Raw genomic sequence first — 23,901 nt, 5'->3', positions numbered from 1 at the left:
TTTATATTTATTTTAATTTTTTTTTTCCATTTCAAGTGTTACCAAATTACCAAATAATTTACACTTGAATTTTCAAGGTGTAGTTTGAACTTGGAAGTACAAAAATTAGCTGTATTTAAAACTTTATAAAAAAATGTACTTAAGAATTAGAGTTCAACGATTTTTATTTTTTTTACAACGAGAATAGTGAATTAATGGTGTTCTGAAAAAAAAAGATATTTTTTACATCAATTTTAATATAAATTTATTATTGTATTAAATGCAGTTTATAAAGGCATGGGCCATCCAAATTTCCCGAAAAGAATTAAGATAAAGGAAGATGCACCCCCCAATGCATATTTATTAGAATTTATTGGCTAATTAAATAGCTTAATGACGTCTAATCCTTCTTTTTCAAATTGATTTAAATTCTGGCACACATTCCTTTATTAACTTGCTCACTCTATAGCCTTTCCTTTTATTATAAGGAACTTTGGCAGATCATTTTTTCTTTGTATTTATCTCATTAATCATCATGGATGTTTTATATCGTTATCAATGTTGATTTTTTGTCATTAGTGATAATCATATCACTGTTTTTTAATTCTTTCAAAGCTTAAACAGTTTTATGGTGGTATGTTATTATATATATATATATATATATATATATATATATATATATATATATATATATATATATATATATATATATATATGCGTGTTTTGAGTATTCAAATATAACAAATACATTTTTTTTTAAATTGCATTTTAAAATTAGTTTAATGATTATTTTTTAAGTTAACTTATACGTAGCATTCAAACTTTTATAAATTACATGTTAAAAAGGAAAATTACGTGTCAGAAGAAAAAAGTGTTCTTATTTAAAATTAAAACGAATGGTCAATGGAGTAATGAACAAATATTTTTTATATGAATTATAATATCAATTTATTAATGTAATAACAAGTAACGTAAAATGCGAGAGATAAAAATAGGTGTCCTCAATAAATAAATAAAATATAAATACATATGATAAATAATAGTAAAATGATTTGTAATAAACTATAATAAACAGAAATCATAATAAATAATAGTAAAATAATTTATAATAAATACATAAAAATAAATAATATTAAATCGTTAATATAAATAACAATAGATAATATAAATAAATATAATAAATACCAATGACTCGGAATAAATAATAATAAAAAGTAAAATTATTATTTATGATTTACTAATATTCGTAATATATTAGTCATGTAATTGTTAAATTATTTAATTATGTTATTATTAGTCACAGAATTACATTATTATTTTAATTATTACATTACATTAGATTATTATTATTATTATTATTATTATTATTATTATTATTATTAGATAGTGGAAATTTTCGAAATTTTAAATGTTAAATAATTTTGGATTTCACTATTTTAATTTTTTTTTTAAATAATAACCACTCTGAAGAGTCCTCAAAAGGTTGTTCACCACTTTCTTAAAAAAACTTTGAATAGTTTAAATGAGTGTTTATTTAAGTCAGTTTTAATACATATGATCCCTATTTTTAAGGGTTTGGTTTAAAATAATCCAAACTTTTAAAAAAGTTATATTTTGTTAAAAAATATTTAATCCGGTCATGTTCGCTGTTAAAAACATAACTGTGCAAATGTGTGACATCTCATAAGCATGTGACACACGTCTATCCTCAACCGTCCTCTCCAACGCATCACACGCCACCACCAAAGTTATGCGACAAAAACGCGAGAAACCCTAGGTCTCCACAATTTGCTTGCAGGTCTGGTTGTGGTTGCAGGTGGAGGCAAGCAGCAGCGCAATTAGTGGTAGAGAAGAGTGGCGTTTCGCGATCTGCAGCAGTTGGCGATTTGACTGGTGGTTAGTGGTGGACGATTCTGTGGTGGAGATTAGACGGCAGTGCTGCTGACACGACGACGATTTGGCTGGTGCGAGGGTGAAATGGTGAAGATTTGTAGTCACGGCATAACAAGGGATCGCGTTGGGTGGTGACGCGAGAACGAACATGAGATGCAAAGGTGATGGAGGTGCAACAGAAGGGAGAAGACGCTTTAATGGTGGTGCGTGATGTGTTGGAGAGGACGCTACCGCTGAGGATGACAGTGACGGCGCTGGATGGTGCGGTGGCTAGGGTTTCTTGGAAGAAATTAGGATTTGTCTGAAGATGGTGATGATGATGCGGCAGAAACTTTTCTATACTCTTTTTTTAAATTAAAAAATTATTTAAATTCATTTATTTGCACCGTTTTTAACGACGTCATTTTATAACGAAATATAAGGTCTTACTTAAAATATTATAATCAATAAACACTTAATTAATAGTTTAGAACAAATAATAATAAATTTAAGATCTCTGAAATTCGAGAACTTCCAATTGACACATTAAACAATTTATAAAATAATGAGATTATAAAATTATCAAAATATAAAATTATGAAATTATAATTCTTTTAATATTTTTAGTTGAATGTGAAAATATTATAATTAATAAACACTTAATTAATAGTTCAGAACAAATAATAATAAATTTAAGACCCTTAGAAGAACTTTCAATTGACACATTAGAAAATTATAAAGTTATTGTAAAATTATAAAATTATGAGATTATAAAATTATCAAAATATAAATTTTAAAATTATAAAATTATAAAGTTATAAAACAATTAACATGTGAAAATTCAACCGGTTGTATCATAACAACCATGTCAGTCATTCCACATTCACCTCGTTAACAAAAACACATTAACAAATTGGCTTATGAACTCAATTGAATATTGAGTACTGTAAACCATAAAATTAATTAGCAACTCTATTAAAATTATTAATTTATGAGAAACTTAAAATATAATTAAGTCTTTAAATAATACATTATTTAAACTAATTTGTAATAAATAATATATATATATATATATAATAAATAATACAATAAATATAATTAATGATAATAAATTATTCGTAATAAATGTTAATAAATTATAATAAATAGTAGTTAATTATATAAATAAATAAACAGTAAATTATACAAATAATAATTACTATCTTATTCAAATTCAACATTTATGGTTAATGATACACAAACAATATGATATAAGTTGAAATGATCAGATTTGATAACAAAATACATTTATTAGATGATACATGTCCAAATGATCTGAACAATCAAATGATTCAAGCTTATCATAATCATAAAACAATATTGAAGTTTTCACCTATGCTGATAAGACTATATAATATGATGAATTTATCATATGATCAATATAGTAGAATAAGTATAAAAGCACACAATATACAAGTATTTTCATACATTCATTATTGACAAGTTTCTTCATATATTAATAAGTAAGCATGGTCACTAAAAATGACAATAGGTTGAGTCGAGTATGGATAGTGTCTATCTGCAACTCGATCTGCAAAAAATAAATATAACCTGCAACTTGCTCGTTATCTGTATAGATATTTGTTTAGAAAATACCCGCGACTGCGGATACTGCAAAAGATTTTAAAAATATATTTTATATATTTTTGAAATAAAATTTAAATAAAATTACAAAAATATATATAAAAAATATAGGGTTAAATATGTACCTTACTTTGAAGGAAGGACTAAAAACAAATTCGTTTGATAGTTTAGGAACTAAAAACATATTTAACTCTAAAATATAAAGTAAATTAAATATAAATTAAAATTTAATTTTAATTAAATTTAACTTAATAAAATATAAATTATTTTTATTTTTAATTAAATTAATTTAAAAAATAAAAATTAATTTTTTATTATATTTTGTGGATAACGAATACTCACTGAGATAGATATAAATAGTTTAATAATTTTATCCATGAACATCGTACCTGCACATTTTTCCTTTCCATCCTAATATATCCATGCATATATATTAGACAAGTCTTTTTAACAATATTTTTTTCTTCTAGTTTTACAAACAAATATAAAATTACAAACAATCACTATTGTACATTTGTATGATCTATCTTTTACATTTTTAAATTGTTTTGTCTTTACATTCTTCCATAGCGTGTATAACATTTGTATGTTTACAAATTCTACTCGCTACAATTATATCCTCTACTATTTACATTTTTGGGTGCATCATCTAACTTTTATATTTTTATAATTTACCACTTTTTTACATCATTTAACCTTTGTTACTTTTTACACTTTTCTCCGAGATTTATCATTTGTAATATTAGAGTAGTTTATTTAATATCTTCTATCTTTTTTATTTTTAGAAAACTTACTCTTTATAATTTTTTTACTGTCTAACTAATATTTTATGTAAAATTTAACTCAAAATTATTTATTTTGATACTCTCAATATATTGTTTAAAACAGTTATATACAATATACTTTATTAAAAATATATTTAAATAACTTAAATTACATTCTTATCATAAAAACAATCATATTATTATTTAATTTTATTAAATAAAATACTTATATTAAATTATAATTTCTTAAAAAAAATTCAAATTAATATAATAAAAATAATATAATTTTTAAAAAATCTGTGCCGGGTCCACATGCTAGTATAGAAATAATAAAAAGATCAACATTAAAACATGCATTAAATTCCATGACTTAACGCAAACTACCAGTTTAGCTTTGAAATAAAGTAGTACGTTTCAAACTAAACTACCAAAAATTGACTCATTTTGTTAAAGAAAACAACCATAATAAAATTGAAAATTTGTAAAACCACACAAGTAGAAAATTAAACAAAAGTTTTGATAAATATTAGAAAGAAAAGTGCTTTAGTAATTTGCAAAAAAATAGTAACCCATGAAAACAAACAATAATTATGCCTTTGGAAGTGTGATCCCAAGCTTTTATGAATAATACCTTTTGTCTTTTCTTTTGCAATAGTTTCCTCTACCCAGTTTAAGGAATCTCCTTCCAATTAAGTTTATTTCATATCACAAGACCTGATAATCAAATCCTTTAGGCCGAAAGTGCTTACTATTCACGCCAAGCTGTTGGTGTCTCATCAGTTTTCACATAAAAAAAGTATGGTTCTGCTGCTATGAAAAAAAAATACATAAAAATATCAGAAGTATAAGTTGTCCTTCCATATAGAAATATAACCTTTCTTGCACAAGGAAAGTACTATGTTTAGGTTACAAATTGAAGTATAAAAATATATTTATTAATGAGTAAGGTCAACTCAATTTTGATACATATCTTATTAAAATATATAGGGTCTCCATTTCCCATATGTCTCACAGGTAATACTTCTTTTATTCAACATTTCTGTGGTGTGAAGTAATAAAATAGTGTAGCATCTTCACCGCGTCAAGGTGGCCACACATGGTTGTGATCTCCCAACCCTTTTCGACGTATATCTCTGTTCTAATGAACTTTAGAAAACTTGTTCGCAGATATGCATATGTTGCCACCTCGAAACCCACCCACCATATTTGACCCTGCTAAAAATGCATGCTTTTAATTCCTTCCTCACTCTCCATACATATATATCGCGTGTCTCGTTAAGGGAAAGGAATGAGATCCTTTTAACCACTTAAAAACATCGGCAAAGCTAACTGATAATGTTTTTGTTTCTGGGAAACAGTTACTAGGTGCAGCGGTGGTTGCAGTGTTTAAGGTTGTATTTTGTTTTGTTTTTTTGTCTGGTTAAATGGAGAGTGAGGGTAGTTTCAGGAATGGCAGTTCATCCATTTGGAGGGACAGTGATGCGGATATCTTCTCAAACTCATTCCACAGAGAGGATGATGAAGAAGCTCTCAAATGGGCTGCCATTCAGAAACTTCCCACCATTTCCCGTATGAGGAAAGCTTTGCTCACTTCATCCGAAGGGAGAGTGGATGAGATTGATGTGCACAAACTTGGGTTGCAAGAAAGGAGAGTCTTGCTTGAAAGACTGGTGAGAACTGCTGAAGAGGATAATGAGAAGTTTTTGCTAAAGCTAAGGGAACGTATTGATAAGTGAGATTTTCATTCTCTTTTCTTCTTGATTAATGAAGATGTGTCTTTGATCGAATTGAACTCATGGATGGCTTCTTCTGTTCCTATTTTTCTTCTTTGGATTTGATGATATCAGAGTTGGAATTGATCTTCCTGCTATAGAGGTTCGGTTTGAGAACTTGAATGTCCAAGCAGAAGCTCGTGTAGGAAATAGAGCTTTGCCTACCTTCACTAACTTCATGGTTAATATTATGGAGGTGAGTATTGCTACCAGCTTTCGTGTATATACATGACCTTACACAAGGAGTTCTAACTTGTTAATTTGGTTTCACTTTTTCTCCTTAAAAGGGTCTGTTGAACTCTCTTTGTATTCTACGAAGTAGCAAACAACATATACGTATTCTCCAGGATGTTAGTGGAATAATAAAGCCTGGCAGGTAACAGTGAAAGTGGTGTTCTATATAACTATTGGTAGACTAGATCCGTATACCGTAATTGGCTAGCCTCTTCGGAACCAATATAATGTTTCCATTTCCTCCTGTTCAGAATGACATTACTTTTGGGCCCTCCAAGTTCCGGAAAAACCACACTATTGTTGGCCTTGGCAGCAAGACTTGATCCAAAGTTAAAGGTTGGGGCATCAAAGAAAATGAATTTGTTTGTTCGAAAGATATTTTCATGTGTTTTTTCTCTTTATTTTTAATCCTGTATCTCTATGTAATATAGTGTGGTTTCTTGGTCAGTTTTCTGGAAAGGTGACTTATAACGGTCATGGGATGGATGAGTTTGTACCCCAAAGAACTGCAGCATATGTCAATCAAAATGATCTTCACATTGCAGAGTTGACTGTCAGAGAAACCTTGGCCTTCTCAGCAAGAGTTCAAGGAGTTGGAACTCGTTATGGTTAGTCTGCCCATAATGACTTTTGTTTAAATTCAATGTTGAAAACACATGCTAACATTGTCCGTGAAATTTAAGGTTTGATTATCTGTAAAAACTATGGCTTTATGCAGATTTGCTTGCAGAATTGTCCAGAAGAGAAAAGCAGGCAAATATCATGCCTGATCCAGATATTGATGTCTACATGAAGGTAACAGAGTCCATCACGAATGTGTTTTTCTCATTTGCCTTTTTGTATTTCTGATTACTGATAACCGTTCAAACCAAAGAGAGGAAAGTATAACAGCTTACAGCTTAGCAATTGTACTATTATAGCTGTTCAACTTCTTGCTATTGATTACTAAATTTCTCATCCAGAAGAATTTTCTTTTGAAGAAAACGTAAGTGATAAATTAGATGTACGAAAAGCAAAACAGAGAAGTGGCTAATAATTTCAGTTACCATTAGAAATAATGTGGAGGTAAAGAGAGTAGAAAAGAATGAACACAGATTTCACGTAGAAAACTCTTCACAGAAAGTAAATTACGGGCAGAGGATAAACAGTTCACTATGTTGAAAATTAACTATATTATTGCATATAAAAGTTCTAGCACAAGAGCATACTCAACTATTTCATCACCAAATTGGTTGCACCTCCAAGCTTTTGGGCCAGGCCAAAAATTAGGGGCACCAACTCCAACAGTTGCCATCTCTATTAGTTATAGTTGAAACAACAGTTTCTTTTTTCCATACAGATATTAAGTGGTTCTCCTTTTGATTCTTAATACTCAGGCTGTAGCAACTGAAGGCCAGAAGGCAAATTTGATAACAGATTACATCCTAAGGGTATAAATATTTTTTCTAAAGCTTCTCCAATTATCATGATTCATTATGATATTTTCTTTTAGTGACTCATTTCTGTTTGCAGATTTTAGGACTTGAAATCTGTGCTGATATTGTTGTGGGAAATGCAATGTTAAGGGGAATCTCTGGTGGACAAAAGAAACGCCTTACAACAGGTACAATAACGAAGTGTACTAACTCTGCACTACTCAATAAAATGAATCTACGTGAGAAATTTAATAATTATAAACTTGTAAATGCAGGAGAGATGCTGGTTGGACCAGCTAAAGCTCTATTCATGGATGAAATATCTACTGGTCTGGATAGCTCAACAACCTTCCAGATTGTGAACTCACTCAAGCAATCTGTTCACATTCTCAAAGGAACCACAGTGATCTCACTCTTGCAGCCAGCGCCGGAGACTTACAATCTTTTTGATGACATTATTCTACTCTCTGATAGTCATATAGTGTACCAGGGTCCACGCGAATATGTGCTTGAATTTTTCGAATCAATGGGTTTTCAATGTCCTGAGAGGAAAGGTGTGGCAGATTTTTTGCAAGAAGTAAGTGTCCTTGTGTATTGTCTCAACAATGTAAACTGTCTGCAAAAGTACAAGAGAGTTTTATAAATTTAATTTTGGCCATTGATTACTATGCTATAGGTAACATCAAGGAAAGATCAAGAACAGTACTGGGCACACAAAGATCAACCTTATAGATTTATCACAGCCAAAGAGTTCTCAGAGGCACTCAAGTCATTTCATGTTGGGAGAAGCCTTCGTGAAGAACTTGATAGGGAATTTGACAAGTCTAAGAGTCACCCAGCTGCTTTGACAACCAAAAAGTTTGGAGTGGGGAAATGGGAACTGTTAAAAGCTTGCTTATCTAGAGAATATTTACTTATCAAACGCAATTCGTTTGTTTACACCTTCAGGCTGAGCCAAGTAGGTTCTGAAATTAGAATGGTTCATTTTATTGTCATGTCATCTAAAGCTTTTATTATCTTACACTGATAGCTGCCCCCTCCTTTTAGCTTGCTGTAATGGCATTTATTACCATGACCATCTTCCTCCGGACTGAGATGCGCAGAGACTCAGTGGCTGATGGCGGGATATATGTGGGTGCATTGTTCTATTGCGTTGTTGTGGTTATGTTCAATGGACTTGCTGAACTTTCCATGGCCGTTTTAAGGCTTCCTGTTTTCTACAAGCAAAGGGATAATCTGTTTTTTCCTTCATGGGCATATGCTCTTCCTGCATGGATCCTAAAAATCCCTATGACTTTTGTGGAAGTTGCTGTTTGGCTATTCCTAACCTACTATGTCATTGGATTTGATCCAAATATAGGAAGGTAAAAAGAAGTTTGTTTTTACACATACTCTGCAATCATGTTCGTAGATCTTTTCTAGTCTCATTTTCTACTCGAACCTTGCAAATAAAAAATGACATGCATTTTATGTCTACATAATGCAGGTTTTTTAAGCAATACCTTGTTCTTTTACTAGTGAACCAGATGGCTTCCGCATTGTTCCGATTTATTGCAGGAATTGGGAGGGAATTGAAAGTAGCTTTAACTATGGGGTCATTCACACTAACCGTCCTTTTTGCTATGAGTGGTTTTATCTTATCAAAAGGTACCATGGATACAAAATAGACCAATGCCATACTTTCCATTATGTTCTACACTAAAAATACACTTTTGTTCTCTTTATGCCCCCAGACAACATAAAAAAATGGTGGCTATGGGGCTTCTGGATATCACCTATGATGTATGGACAGAATGCTTTGGTAAATAATGAGTTCCTTGCAGAGAGATGGGGACATGTAAGTTTTTAAATAATATATACTTTTATGTCTTCTTCATTATATAAATAGCATGATATTTGAACATAATTTCTTATGGTAGGTTCTACCAAACTCTACGGAGCCTCTTGGAATCGAAGTTTTGAAATCACGGGGATTCTTCGTTCAATCGTATTGGTTTTGGATAGGCGTTGCGGTTTTGATTGGATACACATTACTTTTCAACTTTGGCTACATCCTTGCTCTTACGTATTTGAGCAGTGAGGATCTTCAACTTAAATATACAATAAACCATATAAGGTAAATCTATCTATTAATGTGATAAAATTGATTTTGCAGCACCAGGGAAGCAACATGCTTTTATATCCGAAGAACCTGAAAACAATGAGCAAAATGGTGGTAGTAATAAAGGAACTAATGTGATGAGATCCATAAAATATAACTTTACCGAACACTCAACTAAAGGTACTTCTTCTCTTAACAACAGATAACACAGTCAAGTCTAGATTTGTAATAGTTCATTTTCAATCCACATTACGTCTAATGGATAACGCTGGAACTACTTCGATCACAGTGAGAAAGGGCGAAAGTATATGTGGAAATACACCTTCTCATACTTTACCCACTGGAAATAGAGGAATGGTTCTTCCTTTTGAATCACATTCTATCACCTTTGATGAAGTAACATATGCTGTGGACATGCCACAGGTAATTTAGAAACAAAACAAACCATTTGAAAACTCTTGCATTTACTCTGATTAAAAATTATCAAACACTTGCAGGCAATGAGGAACCAAGGAGTTGTTGAGAATAAATTGGTTCTTTTGAAGGGTGTCAGTGGATCCTTCAGGCCAGGTGTTCTCACTGCTCTAATGGGTGTCACTGGAGCAGGCAAAACAACTCTGATGGATGTTCTTGCTGGTAGAAAAACTGGAGGATATGTTGGAGGGAACATCACAATCTCCGGGTATCAGAAGAAACAAGAAACATTTGCAAGAATTTCAGGATACTGCGAGCAAAACGACATCCACTCTCCTCATGTCACTGTGTATGAATCCTTGGTTTATTCAGCTTGGCTCCGATTGTCTCCAGACATCAATGCTCAAACCAGAAAGGTTGGTATCTAAATGTTATGCCTTTTACTGTCTTTCAGGCTTATTCATTTTAGTTTAACCATTTCAGTCATGCTGCATTCTTGTCTAATCTGACTTATTGAAACAATCTAGTACTATTGCCTTTTCTGGAATGAGTTGTGACAAACCCATACATTAAAGTTTGCAAGTAAATTTTCTCAGTAATTCGTAAGCGCCAAAACTGGAATCAATTAACATTAATGATTGGAAGTATTAAGTCATAAATAATGAAGGAAACAAGATTATGTGTGTCAAAAAAAAAGACCAATTCGATGTTTGACACTGATTAATGTGGTTTGCAGATGTTCATTGAGGAAGTCATGGAACTTGTGGAATTGAAATCACTAAGGCACGCAATAGTCGGATTGCCAGGTGTTGATGGTCTCTCAATAGAGCAACGTAAAAGGTTGACAATTGCGGTTGAACTTGTGGCAAATCCTTCCATAATATTCATGGATGAGCCAACCTCTGGGCTAGATGCAAGAGCAGCAGCTATTGTCATGAGAACGGTTAGAAACACTGTAGACACTGGAAGAACAGTTGTTTGTACCATTCATCAGCCTAGCATAGACATATTTGAATCATTTGATGAGGTGAAAAACAGAACCAGTTCAGCAAATTTATTCTGCTCTCTTCCATAACCATGTTTCTAACCTTTTTTGTCACAACAAAATGCAGCTTTTACTGATGAAGCAAGGAGGGCAAGAGATATATGCGGGCCCACTTGGACATCGTTCTTCCAATTTGATTAGTTACTTTGAGGTAAAAGTAGAAATGCTATGAAAATAAGGGATACTGAACTCATGTTTTGCTTCAAATCGTTATCTTCATGCAAAAGTTTCACTCTTGTCATGCTTTTATTCTGAAGGAAATCCAAGGTATCAGTAAGATTAAAGATGGCTATAATCCAGCAACATGGATGTTGGAAGTCACAAGTTCAGCAAAAGAATTGGAATTGGGGATTGATTTTGCCGATGTGTACAAACATTCAGAGTTATACAGGTATTTCCAGTTGTATATAGTTCAATAAAACTACAAACTCGAAAGTAATCTGATAGAAAGCACTTAAGGTCTAAAAGTTCAATAATATTTTGTTTATTATTAGAACTATTTTCAGTTCAGAAGTAGAATGGTTGCTAATATATGATCTTTGGCATTTGCCTCAGGAGAACCAAAACACTAGTTAAAGAATTGAGTACTCCATCTCCTGGTTCGAAAGACCTTTATTTTTCTTCACAGTACTCAACTTCCTTCTTCACCCAATGCATGGCTTGCTTGTGGAAACAACATTGGTCTTACTGGCGCAATGCTCAATACACTGCCCTAAGATTTCTATACACAACTACTATAGCTGTTTTGCTTGGGAGCATGTTTTGGAACCTTGGCTCCAAAATGTAAGATCAAACAAGAAACTTGGACATGTCAATCTCATTTCTTTTGTTGCTGTTTGATCAAACATGAAATTTCCCCATCAATTATTGCAGTGAAAGGCAACAAGATCTTTTCAATTCAATGGGCTCCATGTATGCTTCTGTGATCCTTCTTGGTGTTAAGAATGCTAACTCAGTGCAGCCAGTAGTTGCTGTTGAGCGGACAGTGTTTTATAGGGAAAGAGCAGCTGGAATGTATTCAGCTTTTCCATATGCTTTTGCTCAGGCAAGCAATTCCACCTTTTGAATACATCTCTTTTATTTCAGTATTAGATATCATCCTAAATCACAATATTCCCAACACTTGATATAGAAAGTAAATGAAAAATAATTTACCTCTGCCTTTCTTTCTTTCTAATCTATATTTCTGTTGCAGGTTGTGATTGAGCTCCCATATGTACTTGGACAGGCTGCAGTCTTTAGCATTATAATTTATGCAATGATTGGTTATGAATGGAGTGTGGCTAAATTTTTCTGGTTTCTATTCTTCATGTACTTTTCCTTCCTGTACTTCACCTACTATGGAATGATGGCAGTGGCAATGACCCCAAACCAACACATCTCCACTATAATTTCTGCTGGGTTTTATTCAGTGTGGAATATCTTCTCAGGATTCATAGTTCCACGGCCTGTAAGTTTCTTCCTCCTTTCATATTTATAAGCATATAGAAGGTAGAAAATTTATTATATTGTTCATTTTTGGCATGGTCTAACAGAGGATCCCAGTATGGTGGAGGTGGTACAGTTGGGCAAATCCAATTTCTTGGAGTTTGTATGGATTGTTGGCTTCACAATACGGAGATATAAAGCAAACCATTGAATCCACTTCTGGGACAACAACAGTGGAAGGCTTTGTGAGAAGTTACTTTGGTTTCAGGCATGATTTTCTTGGAGTGGTTGCAGCTGTGATGATTGCATTCACATTGGTTTTTGCATTGGTCTTTGCTGTATCAGTGAAGATGTTTAATTTCCAGCGGCGTTAGGAAACCATTCCAGTATTTTGTATAGAAATGTTGAATATAACATTTGTAAGAAAATATCTTATAGTGTATTTATTATTTATCAATTAAATGTATCTTACTTTCTATAAAAATATTAGATTTTCAAATGTGAACTTAAGTTTTATATTGAATAAAAAAAACATATTATAAAAGGAAAATTTTTTTTTTTAAGATTATGAGTTGAAGATGATATTAATATTATATATGAACTTAGATTTATGTGTTATTAGCGTTGTAAGATTATGTTATGATCCATTTTTCATTTCTTTTCTGTCACTTTATTTTTCACCAATCGTAATTACAAGAAGTTCTTATGTCTCTTATATTCAACTAATGTCATCTTAACCTTCTCATTTCATTTTTTTTCTTATGTTAGTGGTACTAAAAGGTTTAAAAAATAATTCTGATGTATTATTTTAAAAAGTAGAATACCACACACACGTGTGTGTATATATATATATATATATATATATATACACACACAAGGATCCTATTAAAAAAATGAGAGGTGCACAAATTATAATAATATTTAAATTATAACTAACACAATGTTTGATTGTTTAATATCCGTTAATAGAATAATTGATATATCTTAGCACCCCACTCAAGTTGGTGTATGGATATCACACATTCCCAAATTGAATAGAGACTCATTAAACAATCTTCTTACACTCATTTGGTGAGAACATTAACCAACTGTAGTTTTGATCTTACAAAAGGAAATGAAATTATTTCAGCTTCAAGCTTCTCTTTGATGAAATGTCTATCAATTTCCAAATGTTTTGTTCTATCATGTTGCACAAGATTGTGAGCAATTGCTATAGCCAAAGTATTGTCACAGTACAAACTCATAGCTTCGTTTAGTCGAAAGTTAAGCACATTATATCTTAGCTAGCTTCAATTTTTGTCACTTTATCTCTCACCAACCGTGATTACAAGAAGTTCTTCTATGTCTTTTCTATTCAACCTGTGTCACCTTAGCCTTCTCCTTTCATTTTTCTCTTGCTTTTATTCTTGCCCGGAAGAACTTATATTGGTGGCAGCCTCTAAACACCGTAGATCTACATTTTGTTATCTATTGGCATAAACACACCAATATGTCAAAAATTTATATGGAAATGGAAGGACAAAAGGGAAATGGGAAACAGGAAGAATGGAGGAAGAAATGAACGGTCTGTGGGAAGAGGAAGGGTTTGGGTGTTAAAATTATAAGTTTTTGTTTTAATTTAAAAAGAAAAACAAAGTCAAAACAATTTCATTTTTGACAGGAAATTAGTATCATTAAAACAACTTTAATTAGAAATTATAATTAATATTTTCAAATGCTTAATACCATTAATGGTTCCAATTTTTGTCAGTTTTGTTTGAAATGGTCATCATTTTTTTTAATGTTCAATGCAGTCCTAAAGATTGTAATTTGTGTTCAATTTAGTCGTTTTTGCAACCACTGGTCTTCATGTTCTTCGTCCAGCAACCACCCAGAAACACCACCAAAACCATCTTCCCCTTCCTTCACCATGGATCTCCATCAACGCCACTGCCTCTCCTTCTCAAGCCATCACTATGGTGGCCTAGCAGCCAACCACAACAAACCTCGCATCAGGTCACACCACGAGAACAGTCTCCAAAATCATCGCCATCAACCATTCAAAGCTTCTTCTTCACGCGGTAAGCGGCATTGTTCAAACTCTACTGTGAGGGCAAATTCCACCACCATGTGAACTTCACTTAGCCGCCGTCAATGCCGCACTACCATCATCTCCTCCCTCGTGCCTCCACCGTCTTCGTAAACCTGCAGAAAACCCAAATTGCCACTATGGCGAGCTACAATCGCAAACTAGAATCGTGACAAAAATCCTTGCATCGTTCAAACCTCCATGGCTGTCGCGATACCACCCAGGCTACCACTACCTTTGCGCCCTCAACCCTAATCGCAGCAGCCTGCGAGAACCCACCTACATAGAAATTGCGCTTACAGTAGAGTTCCAGCGTTGTTTCTCCTTTGCGTGACGACAGAAGCCATTTCCCCCTTGCATTCAGAAACCCTAATTTTTTGGGTGGGGAAGGGGCTGCCACGTGGCAGTCCCTCATTGGCTGCGTCATGTTTCAGTCAAGGTAGGTCAGTAGTTAAATGACATGTCATTCACTGATTCTACAGTTGGACATTTGGCCGTTAATGATTTAAACAACGTTTTTACAAAAATGACTAAATTAAACACAAATTACGATCTTTAGAACTACATTGAACATTTTAAAAAATTAGGACCATTTCAAATAAAACTGACAAAAATTGGGATCAACAATATTAAGCCTTCAATTTATTAATGACTATGTCAATTCTTATACAAGATTTAAAATTACTAATAAACTAATTCTTTTAATATAAGCTTTTAATAGACAATTCAATTTCTAGAGTTTATAAAGATATTTCCAAACACAGTCACAAATGAAAATAATTCACATTAAACATGAAAATCAAATATGGAAAAAAATATATATTAATAACACAATTTTATTCAAGAAAATGAAGGTTATTTCCTAAGACACCTAACAACTATTTTAAACTTCAATCACGTATTTTTTTTTTTTTTATCTCTAATATGCAATTCATCTTTCTCTTCAATCCCAAAAGAGAAAAAATCATCATAGATGAAATAGGAAACCTAAGGAGGGGAGGGAGAGTTTTCCAGCACTCCAAATCGTCTTTAAGTTTTTTTCAAGTAGCCTAGATGATTTTATTAGTTTAAAAATTGAAGAAAATCCAAAATTATTGGGAAAATATTATTAAATATTGACCTTTGTGTATTAGGACAGATAAACTCGTTTAACGGTTTCATTATCGTCGACAAGACTAAACAATCGATGTTTTTAACTTGTAACTCTCTAACGCGAGTCATGTTTTTATTCAATAACTCAAATACTGCAAGTTTAGATTGTTATTTTTGTCCAACATCTACTAACGTGTAATGATGCTTTTTTTTATCGTCCAGCAATTCATGACAATATAACGTTCAGTAGTTTTTCTTCTCACAAAAAATTTGCATTTTCTCTTTTTACGATAATGGTTTATTTTATTGCAAAATTTTTCTTGAAAATTTTACATTGAGTTTTCTATATTTTGTGATGAATTTATTTATAAGAAAAGTGTTTTTTAATAATAAAAATATATAATTATTTTCTAATTTTTCCTTCACCTTTGACCTCAATGGAAATTAGTTATACATGACTATTTTTATACAGTTTGTTTAATTTGTACTACAACTTTTCAAATTAAAAACAATTCTTAAAACATAAATATTAAGTACAATTTACTAATAATTTAACTCAAATTCACAAATAAATAAAGAAACTAAGAGCTCAAAAAATTATTGAACAGTAAATGAGTTAGATATAAAATAAAGGTTTAAACCCTCCCTTGGTCCTCAAGTTTGTATGAAAATCTCAGTTGGGTCCTCAAGTTTTTTTCTGTCTCAATTGGGTCATATTTTTTGTAAAAGTGAGCACATTGTACCATAACCGTTAAGTGATGTGAGACGGCGTTAAATTGGTGTGAGCTGGATTTTTTCATTTACTGACGTGGCATTGTGCACTAAAATTGAAAGGCCACGTGGTGCCAGATCTTCTCCTCCCTCCCCCTCTGCTTCCTTCCATCGGCGCCACCCAGCTGCAACCTGTTCAACTTCCATGGCTTTGGGAACACTACCAATCCCCGGATGTGGAGCAACAGCATATTCCATTTTCTCCCTCTTTCTTTCAATACTATCACCTTGCACTCTAGCAGAACCATTCCCTTGCTTATCAATTTTTTCAATCAGTGGTAGATTGAGAAGGGCTAAAATGGGCGGAAGCGTGGCGGTGGTTTTCGACTTCGATCGAACCATAATCGACCATGACAGTGACAGATGGATCATCACGGAGTTGGGTCTCACCCACCTATTCAACCAACTTAGGCAAACCATGCCTTGGACCTCTCTCATGGTACAGTAACAGTACCATTTTTCTCTGATACTCGTGCATGAATCCTGCAATTGAAATCCTCCATGCTCATTTTCGCGTTTGAAAATTGACTCAGGATAGGGTCATGGATGGAGGAGCTCCACTCGAACGGAATCACTGTCGATCACATTGCAGAGTGCCTTAAAAGAACCCCCTTGCATCCCAACATTGTTTCAGCCATCAAATCTGCACACGCTCTTGGGTAATTTAATCCTCTTCTCTGTTTTTCATCGTTAATTTTGGCTTTGCTTTAATATAACGATGTGATATTTGAATTTGCAGGTGCGACTTGAGGATAATCAGTGACGCAAATATGTTTTCCATTCGGACCATTCTGGAACACCATGGTTTATTAGGTTGCTTTTCACAGATTAATACAAAAGATCTGGACTTGAAAAGACCACTAAACAGGGATCTGGAGGGAGAATCCTGAGGAACAGATTTGATCTCTGAAGGGCTACCCTTTACTTTAAGGATTGTGTTTCCTATTGTTTGCCTAATGGATTCTATGGTCTTCAAATCAACAGGGAAACCAGATGCCCCGCGAACATAGAAAGTGTTAGCAGCTGGGTGGCGCCGATGGAAGGAAGCAGAGGGGGAGGGAGGAGAAGATCTGGCACCACGTGGCCTTTCAATTTTAGTGCACAATGTCACGTCAGTAAATGAAAAAATTCAGCTCACACCAATTTAACGCCGTCTCACACCACTTAACGGTTATGGTACAATGTGCTCACTTTTACAAAAAATATGACCCAATTGAGACAGAAAAAAACTTGAGGACCCAACTGAGATTTTCATATAAACTTGAGGACCAAGGGAGGGTTTAAACCTAAAATAAATAATAAATTATAAATTTATAGTAAAGAATCATATTTGGCAAAAAAATTGGTGTAGGAATTCAACGCTGCACTTTAACCCATACCCTGCTAGCACACTTTGATTCCCCTGGCTACTTAAAAGAACGGTTTGAACCGCCACTCCAAATTCTGATTTCGCCACCTGTTGCCTCAATTTCAATTCATACACCTAATTGAAATTATGGTTCAAAACCCAACACTTCAATTTGCACGTGCCAAATCTTCAATTTCTTCACAATCACCCAATTTAGATCAATTATACGCATAAAACAAAATATTTTAATATCACAACTAACTTAAATGAACGAATGCACGTTTGATTAAGTAAAAAACTATTTTAATTATACGCATCATCAGCCTGAGTGACCTAGAACAAGTGCATTAGGGCTCGCATCAAAAAATCATTTGAACATACGTTTCATGTGATAGAACAATCATGAAAATTTAAAAACATTTTAATATAATCTATAATCAGTTTATCAAAAATATTGAATTATATTAAATTTATATTAATTATAAATTTATCTCAAAATCATAAGAAGATAAATAATTATATTTTATTATAAATTTAAAATTATATGCTAATCGAATTATTATGATATCAACTTTTAAGTGTCGAAATAATTTTGAGCAATACAATTTCACTTAGAGAATCAAGGACTTAAAATAATCCAATCTGAAAATGATATCAGATGGATGTAAAGTGAAAATACCGTATTAAAGTAATCAATATTTATGCCATGCCTTTTTTTTTTTGCCATGTTTTGGTTTTTATCATATATCTTATTATTTTAGAAATATATTTTTTTCATTTCTAAAATAATAATACGGGTGCTGTTTATAAATTTTTAGATAATGTTTATTTTGAATATTGTGTATAGAATAAATAAAATGGAAATAAGAAAAAACTCACCCATTAGGCAGGCGTTGTTGTTGAATTAAATTCAAAGATTCTGTCTTAATAGATTAATTTAATAGCCTAAAGTCAAAGGCCAAATTTAATTCAAAGTGAATAATAAGTATGATATGTTTTGTACTTATTTTTATTAATTATAATAATTAAGTCTGATAAACACTCCTCAGTCAACAATGATGTCGCAATTATGTGCATAGATGTCGTAATTGATGATAGTGAAGTCAATACATGCATATACATAAGTGATGATGAAATTTGTCGATCTCGGGGTTGACATTCATAACCCCACACACATCACATCATATCACATAACGTGTCGTTTTCGTTTTTACTTGTTATTTTTCTTATCCAACTTCCAACCAACATCACTGTATATATCAGCCTCCAACATCATTGCTTATGTAATGTAAGAGCAACCATATAACTTTCTATTAAAACTTAAATGTAAATCAAAGTTTCATATTAAAAAAATGAAAATACTTAATAAGAAAAACGTTCCAAAATATATTTTTAGATCGTAATAATGGTTGACAAAATTTTGTAGTAACCATTTATTTTAGATCGTAATATTTTTTTATATTATAATAGATTAAAAAAATAATAAAATAATTTTCAAATTGCTGTTTTAGAAGAGAAAAATTCCTCAAATTTAATTATGTTTTGTTCATACATTTGCTGTCCTTTTCTTAACATGTAAGAAAAGCAAAATTACGTATTAAAAAATTCTATATCATTAAATTTATAAATAAGAAATTTAAACATGAATAAATTATTGAATTTAATTAGTTTAATTTAAATTATATCAAAATAAAAAAAAAAGTAATGAATTAAGCTGTCGTTTATTTAGAATTTAAACATGGTAACGTTTATCAAAGACAGAATCATCTTGTTATGACTTAGTAGGTTATTAAAGCCTCAAAAATCACGTGATAAACATGTTTGAAAATTCTAGTCAAAAGACTATAAAGTGTATGCTTGTCTATTTTTTATTTTATCTTTGCTTTAAAAGTAAACTACCTTTCCCTACATTATTTTATTTTTCAAAATGATTTTAGTTTTTATTTCATAATATTGTTTTTTTATTATTTTGTTAAAAAGGGATATTCTAAAAAATATTAAAATAGAAGTTTATAAGTATATGAGTATTTTATAAAGGTGGATAAAAAAGTGATGGATGAACATATATATTATGGATATTATCTAGATACGTCTCTTTGATGTCTTATTTTTCAATTTTATTATTTTAGTAATTATTTTTTAAAACTTAAATAATTTTTCATTATAAAAAATTATTTACACTTTTATTATTTTAGTAACTAATTTTTTCAATTTAAATAGATAATCATAATAAAATAATTATTTACACAATATCATTTCTAATATTTTTTATTTCAATAACTAAAATTTATTTTATCTATAACTATATCTATAATTATATATACCTTTTATTTTTTTTCAATTACACTCTTTTAATTACTATTTTTAAAATTTAAATATTTTATAAATATTTAAAAATGCATATATGTTTGTGTATTGTAATGATACTAAATCATGAATATCAAACTTTAATTTTAATACTATTAATAAATATTTTGAGAAAATTTGGTCGAGAAGACACAATACTCATTAAACATGAATTCAATTCATGTATATAGTTGATATCTTTTTTAATTATAGTTTTATAGATTTTCTTTATACATAATGTTCAATTTTTCTTATCTACGAAATCTAAATCCATACTAAAAAAAAGTGAATGAATGTGCAGATTAAAAAAACAAGTTTTGTTTTGTGCAATAGAGAAGAAAACCATAATGATTTGTAGTTATGATTTACGAGAATAAATAGATGAAAAGTTGACTTCTTAATCGTACAATTCTTTAACAATTTTTTAAATGTTACGTTTTTATTTCTCCCATCTTATGTTTTGTCAGCAAGTTAATAAAAAAAATATTCTGATCCACTTAAAAAATAGATAAATAAGTAATTTTACATAAAAAAATATACTTTTTTTAAAATATACGCGACGGTAATCAAACTAATGTTAATTTTAAATATAATAATTTGATATATAAATTATAATGTAATATGCTTTTTTAATAAAAATATATTTTTAACTTTTTTAAGTGCAGTTATCACTTTAGAATATAGACCGGTTTATAAACTTTCGATTTAAACTTATTTAGGTCACGAGTTTAACTAATTCAGCTAAAAATACTTACGCAATTTATGTTATACTTTTTTTTATATTTTACAAATGATTTAAAATAAAACATGTACTTTTAAAATAGAAGTCATAATAATAAATTTAGTTTCAATTTTAGATATATTAATCTGATATTTAATACAATAATTTTCAAATGTTTAAAATATAATTATTGTTTTATCAAAATATATCGATTCATAAGTTACAACAAGTGAAGCCGACCTAAAGCATTAAGTTATGAACTAAATTAGTTGAACCAAAGATTATTATATTTAATTTAGGTTATAACTTTCTTTTTAGATCCCTAGATAGTTATCGACGGACAAGAATATTAAAAAAGTAACCGTTTAAAGGGAACTTAAGTATTAATTTACATAAAAAATTGATCTTGAAAAGAATCCAATAAAATAAGTAGTTAACAAGTAGTGAGTGATACCATTCAACTATACTCACCTTTTCCTTTTTTTACCATTGCCAATGTCCCCACCCATTTTAATACTTTTAAGACCTTGCTTGATTTGGAAGATAGATTTAAATTAGAAAAATGATTCATCAACACTAAAGCAGAAAAGAGACTAAAACAATATGATTAAAAAGTTAATTAATTTTATTAAATTAAATAATTAGGTAATATAATGAATGATCAAAATACTTTAATAAAAATAAATATAAATTAAAATTGATATTTGATTTGGTATGAAATATTTATTTAATAAAAATAAAAATGTTTAAAAAATATTTTTTACATTAATTAAATGATTAATTTTTTATAAAAAATATTATTGTAAATTTTATTAAGATAAAAATTAACAAAATAATGTGTAATATATATTGTTTTTAACTTAATGATATTTATAAGAAATAAAAAAATATCTTTATTACTGAATAAATTTTAAAAAAATAATAAAACTAGGATAATAATTTACAAGAAAAGTAAATACAACATTTTTTAATGTATTAGTTTAAATTGTTTTACTGAATTTTGTAAGAACTAAAATTTGTATTATGATTCCATGACAACTCACGTATCTATATATATATATATATATATATATATATATATATATATATATATATATATATATATATATATATATATATATATATATATATATCCTTTTAAAATGTATTAAATTTTAGTTGAAAAAAAATATCTATTCATTAAATAAGATATACTTTAAATACAAAAATATTTTAATAATTTTTATTTTTTAATTTAAAATAAAAAATAAATAAAATTAAAAATTATTCAAATATTTTTAATCTTAAAATCCATAATATATGAAGATATTTTTATCAATTAAAATTTAGTACATTTTAAAAATTAATACTGTAATGTCAAAAACACAATATCACCGTTTTATTCTAAATAAGGAGAAATTGAAAGAGAAGTTAATCAACTCTTAAATTTCTATAACATTAAGATTAATCGTGTTTTAGGAAAAATAAATAAATTTAAAGTATCAGTAAAAAATGAGTAATATAAAAATTTATCTTTGACCAAATAAAAGACTAAAGTTTAATGCAATAATTATTTTTTTTTTAATATTACTATTACGATATATAGATAAGCATTAATAAAATTTAAATAATAATAACATAAGAGGTTACGTAAAAGTTTTATTCTATACAATTCCTCTTGTATTTCTATCACATTTTGAGTTGACTTTCATAGCCAGATAAATTCTCGTAGTGAATATGTACATTAATAGAAAAGAAAAATCCCAATAAATCCACGTCCTGAAAATCTGAGTAATAGTTCCAAGGTATAAGAGATAACATAACATAATGAGTGATGTCAGCTTCCTCGTTTCCAATTTGGTTCCTTTCCTAAAAAGAAAGTAAAAGAGAAAACAAACTAAACCAAGTTGATGCATGCCATGGTCGTGGCCACCTTGTTCGACGTTTCCATTATTTGCAAGCAACGTCAACAACCCAGCTATGTTATGTCTGTGTTCATGCTATTTTATGTCACACTCCTGCCAATTTTGACACGTTGACATAAATCACATACCTTCATCATCTCACTCCTGTTCCTTCTTCATCTCTCTCTCTCTCTCCCTATATATACATCCCAACATCCTCTGTTATATCTCATTAGACCAAAAGGGAAAGAAAAAAACTACTGGGTCTTGCAAAACAAGACCAAAAGAAACAAACTTGTAAAGTAGCTTTCAAGCAATTATTTTGTTTGCTTCTCCAGATTTGTAGTTTCTTCTGGGTACTGTTTGTCTGCAGTTCAAGTGGGGTGTCATAAAGGTTCAGCCTTTGCTTGAGATATATGGAGGGTGGGGGTAGTTTAAGGATTGGAAGTTCATCCATTTGGAGGAACAGTGACGCGGAGATATTCTCAAACTCATTCGAACAGGAGAACGATGAAGAGGCTCTCAAATGGGCTGCTATTCAGAAGCTTCCCACGGTTGCACGTATGAGGAAAGCTTTGCTCACCTCACCTGATGGGGAAGCCAATGAGATCGATGTACAGAAACTTGGGTTGCAAGAAAAGAGAGCTTTACTAGAAAGACTCGTGAGAACTGCAGAAGAGGACAATGAGAGGTTTTTGCTGAAGCTCAAGGACAGGATCGATAGGTGAGAATCTCACTCCCGTTTCTTTCTTCTTGATTTTAATAGAGGTCTCTTTGATCGAAACGCACTAATGGTTTACCCTATTTTTGTTCCTTGGATTGGATAATATTAGAGTTGGAATTGATCTTCCTACCATAGAGGTTCGTTTTGAGAACTTGAACATCGAAGCAGAAGCTCGTGTAGGAACTAGAGCTTTGCCTACGTTCACTAACTTCATGGTTAATATAGTGGAGGTGAGTATATCGGTACCAACTTTATTATGTGCTAGAACTTGCTAAATGATATTAGCGATGGAACTAACTTG

The 23,901-nt window shown here is 30.7% G+C and overlaps 1 protein-coding gene and 1 pseudogene across 2 annotated transcripts; both read left to right on the top strand.

The window, feature by feature from the left end:
* The first annotated feature begins 5,027 nt into the window (after nt 1-5,027).
* LOC124836123 (pleiotropic drug resistance protein 1-like) lies at nt 5,028-13,152 on the top strand. 2 transcript variants are annotated; one of them, XM_088116685.1, is made up of 24 exons: nt 5,032-5,970; nt 6,086-6,206; nt 6,298-6,386; nt 6,496-6,580; nt 6,693-6,852; nt 6,963-7,039; nt 7,621-7,674; nt 7,757-7,847; nt 7,935-8,236; nt 8,336-8,617; nt 8,707-9,023; nt 9,146-9,306; nt 9,393-9,496; nt 9,579-9,735; nt 9,815-9,940; nt 10,050-10,183; nt 10,258-10,590; nt 10,911-11,201; nt 11,287-11,370; nt 11,477-11,610; nt 11,775-12,002; nt 12,093-12,264; nt 12,415-12,669; nt 12,755-13,152. In XM_088116685.1, the coding sequence occupies exons 1-24, from the start codon at nt 5,663-5,665 to the stop codon at nt 13,019-13,021; spliced, it is 4,332 nt and encodes a 1,443-aa protein (XP_087972811.1). In that variant the 5' UTR covers nt 5,032-5,662; the 3' UTR covers nt 13,022-13,152. The 2 variants fall into 2 exon arrangements, with proteins under 2 accessions (XP_087972810.1, XP_087972811.1); XM_088116684.1 differs by having other exon boundaries at nt 5,028-5,970; nt 7,757-8,236.
* A 9,950-nt stretch (nt 13,153-23,102) lies between these two features.
* Nucleotides 23,103-23,875, top strand: LOC148198030 (pleiotropic drug resistance protein 1 pseudogene; annotated as a pseudogene).
* Nucleotides 23,876-23,901: the final 26 nt, after the last annotated feature.

This window comes from Vigna umbellata, chromosome 5 (assembly GCF_029865625.1).
Source record: "Vigna umbellata cultivar VRB3 chromosome 5, Vumbellata_1.0, whole genome shotgun sequence".
NCBI classification, from domain to species: domain Eukaryota; kingdom Viridiplantae; phylum Streptophyta; class Magnoliopsida; order Fabales; family Fabaceae; genus Vigna; species Vigna umbellata.
The sequence above is the reverse complement of the archived record's forward strand: the minus strand, read 5'-3'. Positions and strand labels throughout refer to the sequence as shown.